Raw genomic sequence first — 18,750 nt, forward strand, 5'->3', positions numbered from 1 at the left:
AGAGTGTATTAACATGAACAAGAATAATAAAACATAGAACTTTAGGGGGAGAAAGGTGATCACGTTCAGACATTTTATGTTTAACATTATGTTAGAAAAGAACCATTTCCATTCCCCTGGAAGTGTAACTCTATTTTGCATGCATACTTTAAAAAAAAAAAATGCCTGAATCGTATCAGAAAATGAAAACTATTATATTTTCTGCTTTAAAAGCCTTTGAATAAATGGCATTATTTTTTATCAAACAAAGCAAAGCAATCCTAGCAGATGTCCTGGGCACTTTGTAAGTACTCAATAAATGATGCCTGTTAAAATAGTTACTGTATTCATATAGAGGACAAATTTAAGTCAGGATGTGTGTTCACTAGCCTTGTCCCTTGTATATCAAAGGAAGATTACAATACGCAAATAAATAAGGTTAATAACTTTTTCTAAAATTTTCTGAAACTTCTATCATTAAATGTTTATTTAAATAATCTCAGCATATTTTCATTGATGGTATAATATTTATTTTAAAGTAAGTTTGATGAGTAGGGCTGGTTTTAACTCAGCATCTGTCCTGCTAACAGTATTTATACTCCACCATTCATAGGTCATTAGCCAGATGCTTCTGTGAGTTAAGAAAACTTAAGGAACATCTTTTTTTTTTTTTTATGATTTTATTTATTTGACAGTCAGAGATCACAAGTAGGTAGAGAGGCAGGCAGAGAGAGAGGTGGGGAAGCAGGCTCCCTACCAAGCAGGGAGCCCAATGTGGGGCTTGATCCCAGGACCCTGAGATCAAGGCCCGAGCTGAAGACAGAGGCTTAACCGCTGAGCCACCCAGGCGCTTCTGTTCTTGGTGTATTCTAGTCCTGTCCAATATAAGAAATTACTGTATCAGTTTTCACTTGATTCTTTTCTTGGTTAAGAAGGTAGGAAAAAAATGAAGGGACCAGAAGTCATGGAATACATTTGTTTATTTTTTCAAGTCTCTAAGCAGATTCCCCTTAACACAAATTAACGTTGGGTCTTCTCTCTGTCTCTTCAGAAAGTGCCAGGAAGAAACAAGAAGGCATTGTGGGCAGTTCCCGCGTGTGTTTTGCACAGCACACCCCGTCTCTTCCAGCGGAAAGCCCTCGGCCCCTGAAGCTTCGGAGCATCCTTGACATGAGCCCTTTCACCGTGACCGATCACACCCCGATGGAGATTGTGGTGGATATTTTCCGGAAGCTGGGCCTGAGGCAGTGCCTTGTAACTCACAATGGGTAAGTCTGGTGAAAGAAATCAGTTTGCCTCACAGAATTTTTGACACTTTTTAGTGGAATTCATATTCAGTTCTTAGGGGAGAGTTTAAGTCATTTTCCAAGTGGGAAAATCTGTCTTTTTAGTGTGGTTATACATACAGGATCAGTATTGATCAGACTGGCACTTACCAAGAATAAAAAATCGTCAACTGGCAGATCTTTGCCAAAATGTAAAGTAGCGTTTGTCAGGAACACTTCAGAGGTGGCAAAGAGGAAGAGTGGACCTAATCTCTGTGGAGCAGAGAAAAAACCCCATGTTTCCATTTTGTATGTATTTCATTCTTTGAATTTAACATTCTAGTTCAATAATAACTTCCTAGATATTTTTGCCATTTACTATTTCAGCCATTATTTTTTTTTACCATGTATAATTAAATGAAATTTGTAAGTTAGCTAAAATCCTCCTTTAGCAAATGCTTTTTGTTTCCCCTTTTCTACCTTTTCCATCCACAAATCTTTCATGTAAACTCCTTATGACAAAACTCATATATTTAAAATTTATACATTTGTTTATTTATTTTTCTGTCCTTCACACATGGATACCAGTGTTTCTCTAGGATAGGACTGTAGAAATGTTTTGTTTGGCAGATGTCCCAGGGACAAAGTGGAGATGTGGTACACAGTATGCCTCAACAGCTGTACTCCTGCTTCATTGCTTCTGCTCCCTTCTGTCTCTGTCCCTGCCCCTGGGATCCAATTCCCCACCCATTCTCTCTCTGTTCCCCTTCATGTCCTTTATACTGCTGTTTCTCATTGAAATACTTAAGAACATTGTTTTATCTGAAGGCTAAGACAGAAAGGCTGAAAATGAGAATCAAAGGGTATTCTTGATGGTGCATAAATTAAATGGTTTAGCCCTGCCCTGCCTGAAGCTGGTTGAAATACTAAGCACTTGGAGAATCACAGCAGGTTTTTTTTAATAAAAGCATTTCGTTCAAGACATTTGAGTGATGAAACACATGACCCCTGTCTAAAGAAAGGAGGAAAAAAGAAAAAAAAAAGGGAAGGAAATTTGTTTATTGAGTACCTTCTTCAGGTTTCTCAGTTAACTTTGTAGTACCTTTGCAGAGTAGGTGTTAGCATCCCTACTTGACAGGTGTAATAATTGAAACTCGGAGGGGGTTAATAACATGCCTAGTCATGTGGTTACTAAGCCATCGATCTGCGAATCAAGTGTCTTTCCAGTTTTAGAGCCCAATCTCTTGCTACTGTTTTTACACTGTTACTGACTTATAGAATATATCTGCTTTTTTTTGATTCCTTAAACTTCTACCATTTTCTTGAACAGTATGTTGTGCCATATTGGGTTAAGAATAGAAATATAGAGAATTAGATCCATGTTTAGTGTTTTCACTGTGCTAACCAATTAGAATAACTCTAAATGTGAAATAAATTATTAAAGGTATAAAATCCTTGATGAAAGCCAGGAAGTTTGGAATTATTAAATATCACAGATACTAATTGGTAAAGAGATACATGTAATAAAAAAAAAAACCTATTTTCTTTTAATGTTGTTTAAGTAGAAAAATAATAGTTTCCAAACTTCATTGTTTGAAAACTTAGTACATGTTAAATGGAGTAACTTTTTATGAACTTATGTGGGTTTTAGGGCCCTTTTAATTATAAATGGCTCAGTTAGAAGCTAAACTGAGTACTTATAATTTTTACTTGCTTTGAATTACTCTCTGTGCCTGGCATGGTTTGCCCTTTTGTGTGCTAACAAATATAAATGTCACTCTAGTTATGATTACCTCTGATCACAAACCTGTATGGGTCAATTACTGTATTACACTTTGCTGACAAATTTCCAGATTTTCAACAGAACAGACATTAGAAAGGAAAATATTTTTTAGAAAGTGTAAAAATAACAAAATGTGGGAGAAGAGGAGGATAGCTGATTAAAATCTTACCTCATACTGCCTGTTTATAAGAAAGCTTGTGGTGGGGGGTAGCTTTTTCTAAAGGAATATGTTTAATTGCCTTGATTATTAAATTTTTCTTATTTCTATCCTTCAAGGAAAATGCATTGGTATATATAGTAAGAAAAGAGATCATTTGTGATGGTAGCTCTTGGGTCTTTATTTTCTTGGAAGTATGTAAGGAAGTAAAGTGTTTTTATTCTTTCTTGAAGTTAAATGACTTGGAAATTAGAAAAGAAGCCATTTCTAATAGGTTTTAGTGGAGAGTGTGAAATTCTGGATAGCTGTCAGCATCTTCTAGTTCATAGTGGGTCCTTAGAGGTGGAAAATAACTATTTAGGAGAAGAGACACAAGTCCAGACTGTAAGGTGCAAGGAGAAAATGAGAATGAGGAGATGAGGGAGAAAGTGTGTCTGTAAATTTTAAAGATGTCAGTTGTAGATTTCCCATGTTTTATATTTTAATTAGCAGAATTTCTCAAAATCTTTTTAGTCCTTTTTTAAAAAAAAGATTTTATATATTAATTTGTCAGAGAGCACAGAAGCAGGGGGAGCAGCAGAGGGAGAGGGAGAAGCAAATTGCCCACTGAGCAGGGAGCCTGTTGCGGGGCTGGATCCCAGGAACCTGAGATGATGACCTGAGCAGAAGTCAGATGTTTAACCTTAGCCACCCAGGTGTCCCAAAATCTTTTTATCAGGAGTTTTATAGGCATTACTCAAAAAGAGTTTGGTGATCATGTAAGTTTGGAAAGTATTGGATTAAATACAGTTGAGGTTTTTCTGTTGTGGAATGTGTCAAAACTTATAAAATGTTGATACTATTTGAGTCACAGGGCCGATAGGAAACATAGCTTTCCAAACTTGTTTGAACGTGAAGCCTTTAATTTTATTTTTATTTTTAATTTTTTTTATTATTAATTTTTTATTTTTTTATAAACATATATTTTTATCCCCAGGGGTACAGGTCTGTGAATCACCAGGTTTACACACTTCACAGCACTCACCAAAGCACATACCCTCCCCAATGTCCGTAATCCCACCCCCTTCTCCCAAACCCCCTCCCCCCAGCAACCCTCAGTTTGTTTTGTGAGATTAAGAGTCACTTATGGTTTGTCTCCCTCCCAATCCCATCTTGTTTCATTGATTCTTCTCCTACCCACTTAAGACCCCATGTTGCATCACCACTTCCTCATATCAGGGAGATCATATGATAGTTGTCTTTCTCTGCTTATTTCGCTAAGCATGATACGCTCTAGTTCCATCCATGTTGTCGCAAATGGCAAGATTTCATTTCTTTTGATGGCTGCATAGTATTCCATTGTGTATATATACCACATCTTCTTGATCCATTCATCTGTTGATGGGACATCTAGGTTCTTTCCATAGTTTGGCTATTGTGGACATTGCTGCTATAAACTTTCGGGTGCACGTGCCCCTTTGGATCACTACGTTTGTATCTTTAGGGTAAATACCCAATAGTGCAATTGCTGGGTCATAGGGCAGTTCTATTTTCAACATTTTGAGGAACCTCCAAGCTGTTTTCCAGAGTGCCTGCACCAGCTTGCATTCCCACCAACAGTGTAGAAGGGTTCCCCTTTCTCCGCATCCTCGCCAGCATCTGTCATTTCCTGACTTGTTGATTTTAGCCATGCTGACTGGTGTGAGGTGATATCTCATTGTGGTTTTGATTTGTATTTTCCTGATGCCGAGTGATATGGAGCACTTTTTCATGTGTCTGTTGGCCATCTGGATGTCTTCTTTGCAGAAATGTCTGTTCATGTCCTCTGCCCATTTCTTGATTGGATTATTTGTTCTTTGGGTGTTGAGTTTGCTAAGTTCTTTATAGATTCTGGACACTAGTCCTTTATCTGATATGTCGTTTGCAAATATCTTCTCCCATTCTGTCAGTTGTCTTTTGATTTTGTTAACTGTTTCCTTTGCTGTGCAAAAGCTTTTGATCTTGATGAAATCCCAATAGTTCATTTTTTCCCTTGCTTCCCTTGCCTTTTGCGTTGTTCCTAGGAAGATGTTGCTGCGGCATAGGTCGAAGAGGTTGCTGCCTGTGTTCTCCTCAAGGATTTTGATGGATTCCTTTCACACATTGAGGTCCTTCATCCATTTTGAGTCTATTTTTGTGTGTGGTGTAAGGAAATGGTCCAATTTCATTTTTCTGCATGTGGCTGTCCAATTTTCCCAGCACCATTTATTGAAGAGGCTGTCTTTTTTCCATTGGACATTCTTTCCTGCTTTGTCGAAGATTAGTTGACCATAGAGTTGAGAGTCTATTTCTGGGCTCTCTATTCTGTTCCATTGATCTATGTGTCTGTTTTTGTGCCAGTACCATGCTGTCTTGATGATGACAGCTTTGTAATAGAGCTTGAAGTCCAGGATTGTGATGCCACCAACGTTGGCTTTCTTTTTCAATATCCCTTTGGCTATTCGAGGTCTTTTCTGGTTCCATATAAATTTTAGCATTATTTGTTCCATTTCTTTGAAAAAGATGGATGGTACTTTGATAGGAATTGCATTAAATGTGTAGATTGCTTTAGGTAGCATAGACATTTTCACAATATTTATTCTTCCAATCCAGGAGCATGGAACATTTTTCTATTTCTTTGTGTCTTCCTCAATTTCTTTCATGAGTACTTTATAGTTTTCTGAGTATAGATTCTGTGTCTCTTTGGTTAGGTTTATTCCTAGGTATCTTATGGTTTTGGGTGCAATTGTAAATGGGATTGACTCCTTAATTTCTCTTTCTTCTGTCTTGCTGTTGGTGTAGAGAAATGCAACTGATTTCTGTGCATTAATTTTATATCCTGACACTTTACTGAATTCCTGTATAAGTTCTAGCAGTTTTGTAGTGGAGTCTTTTGGGTTTTCCACATATAGTATCATATCATCTGCGAAGAGTGATAATTTGACTTCTTCTTTGCCGATTTGGATGCCTTTCATTTCCTTTTGTTGTCTGATTGCTGAGGCTAGGACCTCTAGTACTATGTTGAATAGCAGTGGTGATAATGGACATCCCTGCCGTGTTCCTGACCTTAGCAGAAAAGCTTTCAGTTTTTCTCCATTGAGAATGATATTTGCGGTGGGTTTTTCATAGATGGCTTTGATGATATTGAGGTATGTGCCCTCTATCCCTACACTTTGAAGAGTTTTGATCAGGAAGGGATGCTGTACTTTGTCAAATGCTTTTTCAGCATATATTGAGAGTATCATATGGTTCTTGTTCTTTCTTTTATTGATGTGTTGTATCACATTGACTGATTTGCGGATGTTGAACCAACCTTGCAGCCCTGGAATAAATCCCACTTGGTCGTGGTGAATAATCTTTTTAATGTACTGTTGAATCCTATTGGCTAGTATTTTGTTGAGTATTTTCGCATCTGTGTTCATCAAGGATATTGGTCTATAGCTCTCTTTTTTGGTGGGATCCTTGTCTGGTTTTAGGATCAAGGTGATGCTGGCCTCATAAAATGAGTTTGGAAGTTTTCCTTCCATTTCTATTTTTTGGAACAGTTTCAGGAGAATAGGAATTAGTTCTTCTTTAAATGTTTGGTAGAATTCCCCCGGGAAGCCGTCTGGCCCTGGGCTTTTGTTTGTTTGGAGATTTTTAATGACTGTTTCAATCTCCTTACTGGTTATGGGTCTGTTCAGGCTTTCTATTTCTTCCTGGTTCAGTTGTGGTAGTTTATATGTTTCTAGGAATGCATCCATTTCTTCCAGATTGTCAAATTTATTGGCGTAGAGTTGCTCATAGTATGTTCTTATAATAGTTTGTATTTCTTTGGTATTAGTTGTGATCTCTCCTCTTTCATTCATGATTTTATTTATTTGGGTCCTTTCTCTTTTCTTTTTGATAAGTCGGGCCAGGGGGTTATCAATTTTATTAATTCTTTCAAAGAACCAGCTCCTAGTTTCGTTGATTTGTTCTATTGTTTTTTTGGTTTCTATTTCATTGATTTCCGCTCTGATCTTTATGATTTCTCTTCTCCTGCTGGGCTTAGGGTTTCTTTCTTGTTCTTTCTCCAGCTCCTTTAGGTGTAGGGTTAGGTTGTGTACCTGAGACCTTTCTTGTTTCTTGAGAAAGGCTTGTACCACTATATATTTTCCTCTCAGGACTGCCTTTGTTGTGTCCAACAGATTTTGAACCGTTGTATTTTCATTATCATTTGTTTCCATGATTTTTTTCAATTCTTCTTTAATTTCCCGGTTGACCCATTCATTCTTTAGAAGGATGCTGTTTAGTCTCCATGTATTTGGGTTCTTTCCAAACTTCCTTTTGTGGTTGAGTTCTTGCTTTAGAGCATTGTGGTCTGAAAATATGCAGGGAATGATCCCAATCTTTTGATACTGGTTGAGTCCTGATTTAGGACTGAGGATGTGATCTATTCTGGAGAATGTTCCATGTGCACTAGAGAAGAATGTGTATTCTGTTGCTTTGGGATGAAATGTTCTGAATATATCTGGGATGTCCATCTGGTCCAGTGTGTCGTTTAAGGCCTTTATTTCATTGCTGATCTTTTCCTTGGATGATCTGTCCATTTCAGTGAGGGGAGTGTTAAAGTCCCCTACTGTTACTGTATTATTGTTGATGTGTTTCTTTGATTTTGTTATTAATTGGTTTATATAGTTGGCTGCTCCCACGTTGGGGGCATAGATATTTAAAATTGTTAGATCTTCTTGTTGGACAGACCCTTTGAGTATGATATAGTGTCCTTCCTCATCTCTTATTATAGTCTTTGGCTTAAAATCTAATTGATCTGATATAAGGATTGCCACTCCTGCTTTCTTCTGATGTCCATTAGCATGGTAAATACTTTTACACCCCCTCACTTTAAATCTGGAGGTGTCTTCGGGCTTAAAATGAGTTTCTTGGAGGCAACATATAGATGGGTTTTGTTTTTTTATCCATTCTGATACCCTGTGTCTTTTGACAGGGGCATTTAGCCCATTCACATTCAGGGTAACTATTGAGAGATATGAATTTAGTGCCATTGTATTGCCTGTAAGGTGACTGTTACTGTATATGGTCTCTGTTCCTTTCTGATCTACTACTTGTAGGCTCTCTCTTTGCTTAGAGGACCCCTTTCAATATTTCCTGTAGAGCTGGTTTGGTGTTTGTAAATTCTTTCAGTTTTTGTTTGTCCTGGAAGCTTTTAATCTCTCCTTCTATTTTCAATGATAGCCTAGCTGGATATAGTATTCTTGGCTGCATGTTTTTCTCGTTTAGTGCTCTGAAAATATCATGCCAGCTCTTTCTGGCCTGCCAGGTCTCTGTGGATAAGTCAGCTGCCAATCTAATATTTTTACCATTGTATGTTACAGACTTCTTTTCCCGGGCTGCTTTCAGGATTTTCTCTTTGTCACTGAGACTTGTAAATTTTACTATTAGTTGACGGGGTGTGGGCCTATTCTTATTGATTGTGAGAGGCGTTCTCTGAACCTCCTGAATTTTGATGCTCGTTCCCTTTGCCATATTGGGGAAATTCTCCCCAATAATTTTCTCCAGTATACCTTCTGCTCCCCTCTCTCTTTCTTCTTCTTCTGGAATCCCAATTATTCTAATGTTGTTTCGTCTTATGGTGTCACTTATCTCTCGAATTCTCCCCTCGTGGTCCAGTAGCTGTTTGTCCCTCTTTTGCTCAGCTTCTTTATTCTCTGTCATTTGGTCTTCTATATCCCTAATTCTTTCTTCTGCCTCATTTATCCTAGCAGTGAGAGCCTCCATTTTTGATTGCACCTCATTAATAGCTTTTTTGATTTCAACTTGGTTAGATTTTAGTTCTTTTATTTCTCCAGAAAGGGCTTTTATATCTCTCGAGAGGGTTTCTCTAATATCTTCCATGCCTTTTTTGAGCCTGGCTAGAACCTTGAGAATTGTCATTCTGAACTGTAGATCTGACATATTACCAATGTCTGTATTGATTAGGTCCCTAGCCTTCGGTACTACCTCTTGTTCTTTTTTTTGTGTTGAATTTTTCCGTCTTGTCATTTTGTCCAGATAAGAGTATATGAAAGGGCAAGTAAAATACTAAAAGGGTGGCAACAACCCCAGGAAAATATGCTTTAACCAAATTAGAAGAGATCCCAAATCGTGAGGGGGGAGAAAGGGGATAAAAAGAGGTTCAAAAAGGAAGAAAGAAAAAAGAAAAAAAAAGAAAAGAATTAAAAAAAAAGAAACCACCTAAGAAAAATGTAAAAAAGAAAAAATATATATATTAGATAAACTAGTAAAAAATCGTTAAAAAAGAAAAAAGTTAACAGTTAAAAAAAAATTTACCCGAAGGCAAGAAAAAAAAACGAAAAATGAAAAAGAACAAAATTAAATTAACTGCAAGACTAAAAAATATCACAGGGAAAAAGCCATGAGTTCCGTGCTTTGCTTTCTCCTCCTCTGGAATTCTGCTGCTCTCCTTGGTATTGAAACCGCACTCCTTGGTAGGTGAACTTGGTCTCGGCTGGATTTCTTGTTGATCTTCTGGGGGAGGGGCCTGTTGTAGTGATTCTCAAGTGTCTTTGCCCCAGGCGGAATTACATCGCCCTTACCCGGGGCGGGGTGAGTAATCCGCTCGGGTTTGCTTTCAGGAGCTTTTGTTCCCTGAGCGCTTTCCGTAGAGTTCCAGAGGACGGGAATACAAATGGCGGCCTCCTGGTCTCCGGCCTGGAGGAGCCGAGAGCCCAGGGCCCCACTCCTCAGTGCGCCCTCAGAGAACAGCGCCCAGTCACTCCCCTCTGCCTGACCTCTGGCCGCGCTCCGGGCTCACCGAGCCTGCGACCGGTTCAAGGTAACACCGAGCTGTGAGCTTACTGTTGGCTCTGTCTCTGTAGCTGGCTTTCCCGTTCCAATACCCGCAAGCTCTGCAACACTCAGACACCCCCGATCCTTCTGTGACCCTGCGGGACCTGAGGCCACGCTGACCCTGCGTGGGCTTCGTCCCGGTTTAGCCTCTGGAGCGATGTCCCTCAGCGGAACAGACTTTTAAAAGTCCTGATTTTGTGCTCTGTTGCTCCGCCACTTGCCGGGAGCCGGCCCCTCCCCCCGGGGTCTATCTTCCTGTCGCTTTGGATTCACTTCGCCGGTCCTACCTTTCAGAAAGTGGTTGTTTTTCTGTTTCCAGAATTGCTGTTCTTCTTCTCTTCAATCTGCCGATGGATTTTCAGGTGTTTGCAATCTTTAGATAAGCTATCTAGCTGATCTCTGGCTAGCTGAAGTAGTCTCAGCTTGCTACTTCTCCGCCATCTTGACTCCTCCTCCCCCTTTTTAATTTTTTTTGATGGAGGAAAGAGCACAGAAGAATTCTTGGGACTGGTGTTTTCGGAACATATTTTGGAAACATGGCTCTGTTAACTCTTAAATCATTGCTTGTTAGCTGCCCAAGGAAACAGCAAATTATTCTTTATATAAGTTACATTTTGCATTGATTTTCTTTGTATTTCCTGCAATTAATAAAGCACTGAACTTGGCCTTCTTTTTCTCAAATCACTTTTCTCCATAGGAAGTACATTATTTCCTCCTTTTTATAGGATCATTACTTTGTAATATAGAGATTACTATATAAATATCCAAATTTGCCACTTGGTTCTTAATCAATCTGTAACTCTCCTCATTGTGTACCTTGTGATTTGGCAGAGCTTACTAATATACTAACTGAAGTAATCATTGTATATATAATTGAAAAGAAAAGAATGAGTAAGAATTAAACTGGAATTATTTGTTAAGGTTTTTTACATTTCCTGATTCCCAACTATAAACTAAAGTGAGTTGATGGTTTTTTATTGTTTCTGTCCCACTGAAAAGATCATTCATTGAGTGATTAAGTACTTAGTTTATGTATGCATTTTTTCTTTCATAAGTGCATTTTCTGAGCCTTTTTGGAGGGAGAACTTGTTCGTATCCTCTGACAACTTTTCAATTTATTTTGTTCTTAAGGATCAGTACATTATTTTAAATAATGAGAAAACATTAGCAGAGAACCCGTTTCTACCTTTCCCAATGCGTGCCCTCCCTGCTTTCCTACCCCCACACCCAGGCATCATCCTTAATAACTGTTTTATAACTGACGTATCTGTAGGCCTTGACTACTCTTTAAGTGACATCCTCTGGTGACATTCTTTAAGAAGTCATAATATTCAAAGGCAGTTGAATAGTAAAGTTGACTTAACTAGATCACCAAGGAAATGTCCAATACCCTGATGGGCATTCTTGATGGCCTTCCAGAATTGAAGATTAAGGCTTTTTAAAGCCTTTGACTTTCATTATTTTTGTTGCTATATATTGTAGTTGAATTCTTCCATTATAAAACCAGTAACCAGGATTTTGTTCTAATAAATCTGATTATTTTCAAGTATCCTTGTGAGAATTTATGTCCCTCATTTTGCTTCATATTATAATAGTGATAGATTAAGTGAGAAGTAATCATTTAGAAAAAAATGCATAATGTAAAAGTCATTTTGACCTCTACTCATAAATATATCTTATTAGCTTACTTTAAGGAGTAGCTTTCAGTAGGTCCTAAAAACTAGGGGATGTGTGTATTGGTTGGCATTATTTATTTAAGTGCACATTGCCTTTCATTTTAATCCCAAGTAGTTGTAAAACCCATGGGATTTTTTTTTTAAAGATTTTATTATTCACTTGACAGATCACAAGTAGGCAGAGAGGCAGGCAGAGAGAGAGGAGGAAGCAGGCTCCCCACTGAGCAGAGAGCCTGATGTGGGGCTCGATCCCAGGACCCTGGGATCATGACCTGAGCCGAAGGCAGAGGCTTAACTGAGCCACCCAGGCACCCCAACCCATGGGATTTCTTAAGTCTCCTCATAGGCAATTGAGGCTAAGCTTTTTTCTACCTTTACACTGCTGAGGTAGATCCAAATAATAGTGGCAGCATTGGGACATTTTAGAAATTAGAAAAATACTTTCCCCTAATGAAGGAACACTGAAAATGAAGCTAAGTTTTAGAAATTTATAGCTGTGTATTGATATTGTTTCTTTTGTACTTTTCTTTATAGTCATATTCATTGTGAACTTTTATGATTTTGATTTTTAATTTAAAAAGAAAACAACTCACCAATATTTAGAAATAGTATCATGTCTCTTATGAAACTCTGTAAAAGTTATGCAAATAGGACCTAGGATTTCAAATCATTTTTGTTTTTAGTTTTTTAAAGTTCATTAAAAGCATTCTTATGGTTCATGTTTTTATTTTTTTCTCATTCTTTATCATTATGATTGGAACCTCTTTTAATTTAATTTCTCACACAGTTATTAGCATAACATGATCTGTTTCAGGATTGTCTTGGGGATCATCACAAAGAAGAACATATTAGAGCATCTCGAGCAACTAAAGCAGCACGTCGAACCCTTGGTGATTAGATATATCAGATCTCCTCATTAGACACCTTAGAAGTCAGGAAGCATGAAACTTGTGAACTGTTCAGTTCTGTCTGTCCCAGATTATCTGCTGAATAAAAAGATCCTACATGCTGCCAATTACATTTATATCTCATAAACTATGTCTGCAAGATTAATTTAGATATTTGTAAGATTCTGTTCACAGGAAGTTAGCAGAAGTTAATGTCTCTCATCAAAGTCATTGGTTGCAATTTAAGAACTGTAAACAATTTGTTAGTTAAATGAGTAAATATTATTGGACGTTCTTAAAGTAAATACAAGTTTGTCTACCTTAGCAGATACACTGATCTCAGAAGGTGCTTGACTGGTTAAAAATGTCTGCGCCCGCCCCCCAAAAAACCCTCCTCCTTTTTTATGTTTCCTAATCTTGTGGTAGTCTTGTGGTAAATCTAAGCTCACAAATGATTTTAACTGAGCTTAGCAGTGTTAGAATTGCCGAATGTTTAACAGATTTTTTATGGGCACACTAACTAGTGTGTAATGTTGTATATATTTGTGATCATAACATTAGTTCCTTTTCTGCTACACCTTGCATACCTTCACAGTCAAGAATGTGTGTCCTGCTGTTTCATTAGTGAACTGTACCTAGATTATATGTGTGCCCCTTTTGTATGATGTTTCCAGAATGCTGTGAGCAGCTTTTGGGGTCAGATGCATTTGTTTTAACTGGCTTTATGTCCTAGTGGTTTCATGACTAAAGATAAATTTTGAATTACCTTACCTTATAACCTAAAAATTGTCTGGCTTTAGCAATTAATGCCTGAAATTATTTTGCCCTGCAATTGTCATACCTATATAAAACCCGTCCCAGTTTGCTTAAGTACACAACTGATTATGTATTCCTGTTGTATGCTAATATTTCACAAGTGTTTCATGCATCCTTTTTTAAAAAACTACTAACCAGAATAATAAGTAGCTTCTCATTCATTCTGCTTTCTGCTTCACCTATAATAATCTTTTAGGATTGCTTCTTGATTTTTCACCTTTTACTGTAAGCATTAACAACCAAGACTTTCATAAAAGCACTGTATTTACCTTTTTTGGCCAAAATCAAAAGAGGAAAACATTGATGAGTGTACTAGAAACTTGGGTTGTTTTCTAGATTTATTCTTGGGGCTCTGAAGTTTCGGATTGGAGTTCTTTGTTGACTATCTCAATTGTATGTGCTTTCATGAAGATTCTGCATACAACTGGGCAATTCTTAAGTTATTTTTTTGAAGTTGGTTACGTTTGGTTTTAAAAAAAAAATGGAATATTGAGGAGATTTGGTCAGACATATTATTGCTTTCTTGGTATCATGGCAATGAATTTTCCTTCTCAAATGGGATCAGTATCATTTCTTGTTCACACATCCTCCCATTTTTTCTTTTTTTACTTTTTTTGTTGGCATACATGAATCAAAGTACCTCTATTTCAATGAGGCATGCAGTCCTCAAGAGTCTTGGTGGAAAGGACATTGTACTGTTAGTAACCATGATACTTTCATATCAAAGGATGGTTGCTGGATAATTTAATATCTTTACCAGTAAAATACTCTTTGAAAATATAAAATCACAGTGCTTGCTTTGCTCTCTTCCTGTCAACAAAACGGGTTTAGCTATAGAGTTAGCTTTTCTTTTCTTTTCCCTTTTATTTTAATAGCAATCTTCTGTTTATTGCTTTCAGGCGCCTCCTTGGCATTATAACAAAAAAAGATATCCTCCGTCATATGGCCCAGACGGCAAACCAAGACCCCGCTTCAATAATGTTCAACTGAATCCTATAGATGAAGAGAGAGAGGAAACAGAAGAGGAAGTTCATTTGTTGAATAGCACAACTCTTTAACCTGAGGGAGTCATCTACTTTTTTTTGTCCTTTAAAAAAAGAAAGAAAGAAATCTAAAAGCCGGGCTTTTGCCACACAGTTTGCAAACACTGCTGGTGGAATGGAGGAATTGTTTGGGGAGGGAAAGGAGCGACAAGGAAGTGAGTGAGATATTTTCCTCGTCTAACCAAGAGCAGCAGCAAATCATCTCCTATTCTGCACTGGATGCATTCAGCTGAGGATGTGCCCGGGACCGCGGGCTGGAGCGTTGGCAGAGGGGGCACTGCATTCTTGGAGCACCCGGAGCACCTGGCCTGTTACTCCGATGTCGCACAGACGCATTCGCATCCCTGTTTCTGGAGGGATTACTTTGAATTGAGCCATCGATAAGACTGCAAGGTCTTGCCCTTTTGTATCAAAACTGTTCTGTTTAATTCATGAATTATATAGTTAAGCATTATCTTTCTACATTCCAGAAGAGCTTTCCTTTCTCTCTCTCCCTCTCTCTTTTTTCTTTCTCTCTTGAGCTGTGACAAAGCCTCTTTAAATTGGTGTGCCCTTTTGAAACAGTCCTTTCTCATATTGAGATGTACTGTGATTTTACTGAAGTTTCATCACAAGAAGGGAGTGTTTCTTGTGCCATTAACCATGTAGTTTGTACCATCACCAAATGCTTGGAGCAGTCACATGCACCACAACAAAGGCAAATCAAACAGGTAAAATCTTGAATGAACCGTGAACAAAATCTCTCAGCTTGTGTGCATTGTGGTTCAGAATCAACAACACTGAACGTGACTTGTAAGGATAAAGAGTTTTCTTTTTGTTTTTTTTCTCTCAGACTTTATGGATAATGTGACTTGGTCTTATGCAAATTTTCTATTCTAAAACTACTATAATACACAAGTACTGTTCAGCATAAGGAAACAAAATGCTGCTGCTTTGACAGTAAAGAGAAGGAAGTATTCTGTTTAGCTGTATCTGGTATTAATTGCATGTTTAAACACTGGAATTTTTTTTCTTGAAATTAGATCAGTCATTTTTTTTTTCTTTCTTCAAGATATTTTATTGCTGACACTGAAGAAGAAATGTAATTCATAACTTGCACTAAATGTATATTTCTTTTCTTAAAAATTTACCATTCTTATTTATATTTTTATGGATTAAAATTTATAAAATACAGATCAGTTAATATCGCGCTTAAATAATTTTACCTTTTTAATGTGATTTTTATAGACTAATTCAGACTTACAAATATGGAGATATGAACAAAGTTTACACTGGGAACAAGGGTTTAAAAAGAGGTTGTGGTTATTTGTCTATGATCCAATGTGTACATAAACCTTTTTCTGATCTTTCACTGCCATCCTCTGGATTATGTCTTCAGACCTGTACATTTTGATTCATTAACTAGAAACTTAAAACACGAGAAATCACTTTGCAGATTAAAACCAAAAGTTAAATAATGTTAACTTAAAGAAAAAATCAAACAACTGAAAACATCAGTTGCAAAGGTAGCAGTTAAAATATTAATCTGAACATAACCTTTGAATCTTGGGGTATATCACATCCGTAAGTGTTAATGTTTTGAGTATCCACAGTGTACATTTTTGCAGGATGAGTTGAAAATGTACTGGGGTGTGTTTGGAATTTTTGTTTTTGGAAATGTCTGTCTGAATCATGGTCTGAATTCACTATCAGCAAAAGCAGTTTACTTGAAGGACTGGCCTAAATAATCTGGGCTTATGCATTCTTGGTAATGAATGAATTACCAATTTGGTAATAAATGAGTTTTGCAGACAGACATTTTCTGAAACGTAACCAGCAATGAGCCGTTTTTACATTTTGGAAGTGACTCTTCACTTCCTAGTTCTTAAAAATAATATATCTGTAAGATCTTGAAGCTTTATTAGATCATGAAGCCATATTAGAATGACAGTTGAAAGTTGAACAACATTTTAGGAATTTTGTGAAACATTTCTCATTTTGCTATCTGCCTAAAATCAGTATTTTGTCTGAGTTTACTTCCCCCACCCTTTTGGCAGACTTCAAGCTTTCTTAATTACCCCTTCAAAGTTCATTTGGCCATCTGGAGTGAAATCTTTTCTAAATGATACTTCTATATATCTTATTCATCTTGTCCTGAGTGTCTCTGCAGTGTGAACTCCTCAGCCTTGGCTACTGAATGGCTTGTTTGTCTTGAGTCTTCAAAGAAGAAACCAGCTTCTTTGCAGATAGCTTTGTAACATTAAACGTCACATGGATTTAATTTTCCATGTTTCCTTTTGATTTCATGTCCTTGTCCCATTGCTCATCCTGCTTCACAGACTGACATTTCAGGGTGGATATTCAAGGTAGATATTAATTTTCTTCCTGGTATGTTTCTATCCCTTGATGTGTCTTACTGCTAAAATACAGGAAGAGTGTTGTATTTCTAATGCATTCGGTGGTTTTCTTCAGTAATACTACCTGTTCCACTTTTCTTTTTGATATTTTGAGGTGTGTCTACTTTTCAACCAAATGATGAAATAGTGGAGACCATGAAATATATGTGCCTGGCTAATTGGCAAACTAATTGACCAAAATAATAAGTGGAGCGCCTTATTGGAGTACCCTTTTTGAGAAGGTATGATGAGAATGGGCAAGGGTGTCAGCATCTCTTATTAATAATTGTTTTCAGTTTTGGTTCATGAAGAATGCTTAGTTTGTTAATCTGTGATGTTGCCTAGAGCTGTATTTATCTGTTTTTATTTATACTAGTGTAGTAAAGCTGCATATCATTACAGTAAAAATGATTACTGTGATGAGTTAATCAGAAAATCTATTAAAATCTGTATGACAATGTGTGGTTTGGCCTTTAATTATATCTGTAATATCCTCCCACTTCTGCTGCTGCTCTATGCAGTGTAGGCCAATATGCCTGGCACATGCAGCCTCAAAGAGGTGACAAATAGAATGCTTCTCTCAGGTTACAAAGACAGGCAAGGGGGTGACAAAAGGAATAGATGCTGAATCAAACAGCAGGATATAAACACTACCATCAATAGTAGAGAGTCTCTGCTTGTCAGTGCAATCTCCAGGTTTACAGAAAGATTTCACACCAGTTTACTTTCAAAAAAGAAATATTATGTTGTTGGCATGAATTTAAAACATGTAAATGATTTACATGATTTTTTTAAAAAGATTTATTTATTTTAGAGAGTGGGAGGGGCAGAGGGAGAGGGAAAGAGAATCTCAAGCAGACTCTGCATTGAGTGTGGAGTCTAACCTGGGGCTCAGTCTCATGACCCTGAGATTACAACCTACGGCGAAACACAGACGCTTAACCAATTGTGCCACCCAGGCACTCCTACATGTTTCTTAAAAGATCACTTTGTAGGGGCACCTGGATGTCTCAGTGTCTCTCTGCCTTTGGCTCAGGTCATGATCCCAGGGTCCTGGGATTGAGCCCTGCATAGGGCTCTCTGCGCAGCAGGGAGCCTGCTTCCCCTTTTCTTTCTGCCTGTCTCTCTGCCTATTTGTGATCTCTGTCTCTCAAATAAATAAATAAAATATTTAAAAAAAAAATTCCATTGTACATTTGCTAATAGAACTGCCTAAAAGAAGGTGGTAACATTTGAATTCTTAAAAGATTTCAGTAGTCTAATACTAAATTCATTAAAGTAAAGCTATTTGGACTGAAAAGTTAAAGCTATTGGACTAAAAAGTCTGGAATAGTTTTTTTTTTTTAATCATTCATTTCATTTGATCATTCACTGAGCTTTTATTGAATACTTACTGTGTGATAGGTACTGTGCTGTGTTCCTGAAGCTTACATTCTAGCAGGGACAGACATACATGGTATGTCAGATGATGATACATATCACAAATTAGTTAGTTCAGCAGATTTTTTTTTCTTATTCCTGTGTGCCACACAGTTCTAGGCATACATAAGTCAGGAAATAATTCCCATTCTAATGGAGAGAAATCAGTAATGGGGATTTTTATAGAGGGTGATGAAAAAGGGCCTCAGCATTAAGGTGACATTTGAGCAGAATCTTAAAAAAAGTAAGGGAATGATAGTTATCTGTGAGGAGAATGTTCTGAGAAGAGGAAGTAGTATGTGCAAACATCCTGAGGTAGGATATACCTGACAGAAGGAATACCAAATAGGTCACTGTGGCTGGAGTGGGGAGTAGGGTGTAAGAGGAAGAAAGAAGTTAGGAATATAGTCGTTTGACTTTTATTCTGAATAAAATGGGAAGCCAGTGGGGCAGAAAAGTGACATGATCTGACTTAACGTGGTGTCTGGCTGCTTTGTTGGGGATACACTATAATGAGGAAGGGGT

The 18,750-nt window shown here is 37.4% G+C and overlaps 1 protein-coding gene across 4 annotated transcripts in view; it reads left to right on the plus strand.

The window, feature by feature from the left end:
• Positions 1-17,264, plus strand: part of CLCN3 (chloride voltage-gated channel 3) — a 101,065-nt gene extending 83,801 nt beyond the window's left edge. For 2 of the 4 annotated variants that reach the window (XM_004758101.3, XM_004758103.3), the window contains 3 exons: positions 1,031-1,247; positions 12,500-12,575; positions 14,288-17,264. In XM_004758101.3, coding sequence (XP_004758158.1) covers positions 1,031-1,247; positions 12,500-12,575; positions 14,288-14,446 — 452 coding nt within the window. In that variant the 3' untranslated portion in view covers positions 14,447-17,264. The remainder of the gene's footprint in view (positions 1-1,030; positions 1,248-12,499; positions 12,576-14,287) is intronic. The other 2 variants (XM_004758104.3, XM_004758105.3) reach the window with 1 other exon arrangement.
• Positions 17,265-18,750: the final 1,486 nt, after the last annotated feature.

Source organism: Mustela putorius, unplaced genomic scaffold (assembly GCF_011764305.1).
Source record: "Mustela putorius furo isolate JIRA1106 unplaced genomic scaffold, ASM1176430v1.1 tig00000242_pilon_pilon_pilon, whole genome shotgun sequence".
NCBI classification, from domain to species: Eukaryota; Metazoa; Chordata; class Mammalia; order Carnivora; family Mustelidae; genus Mustela; species Mustela putorius.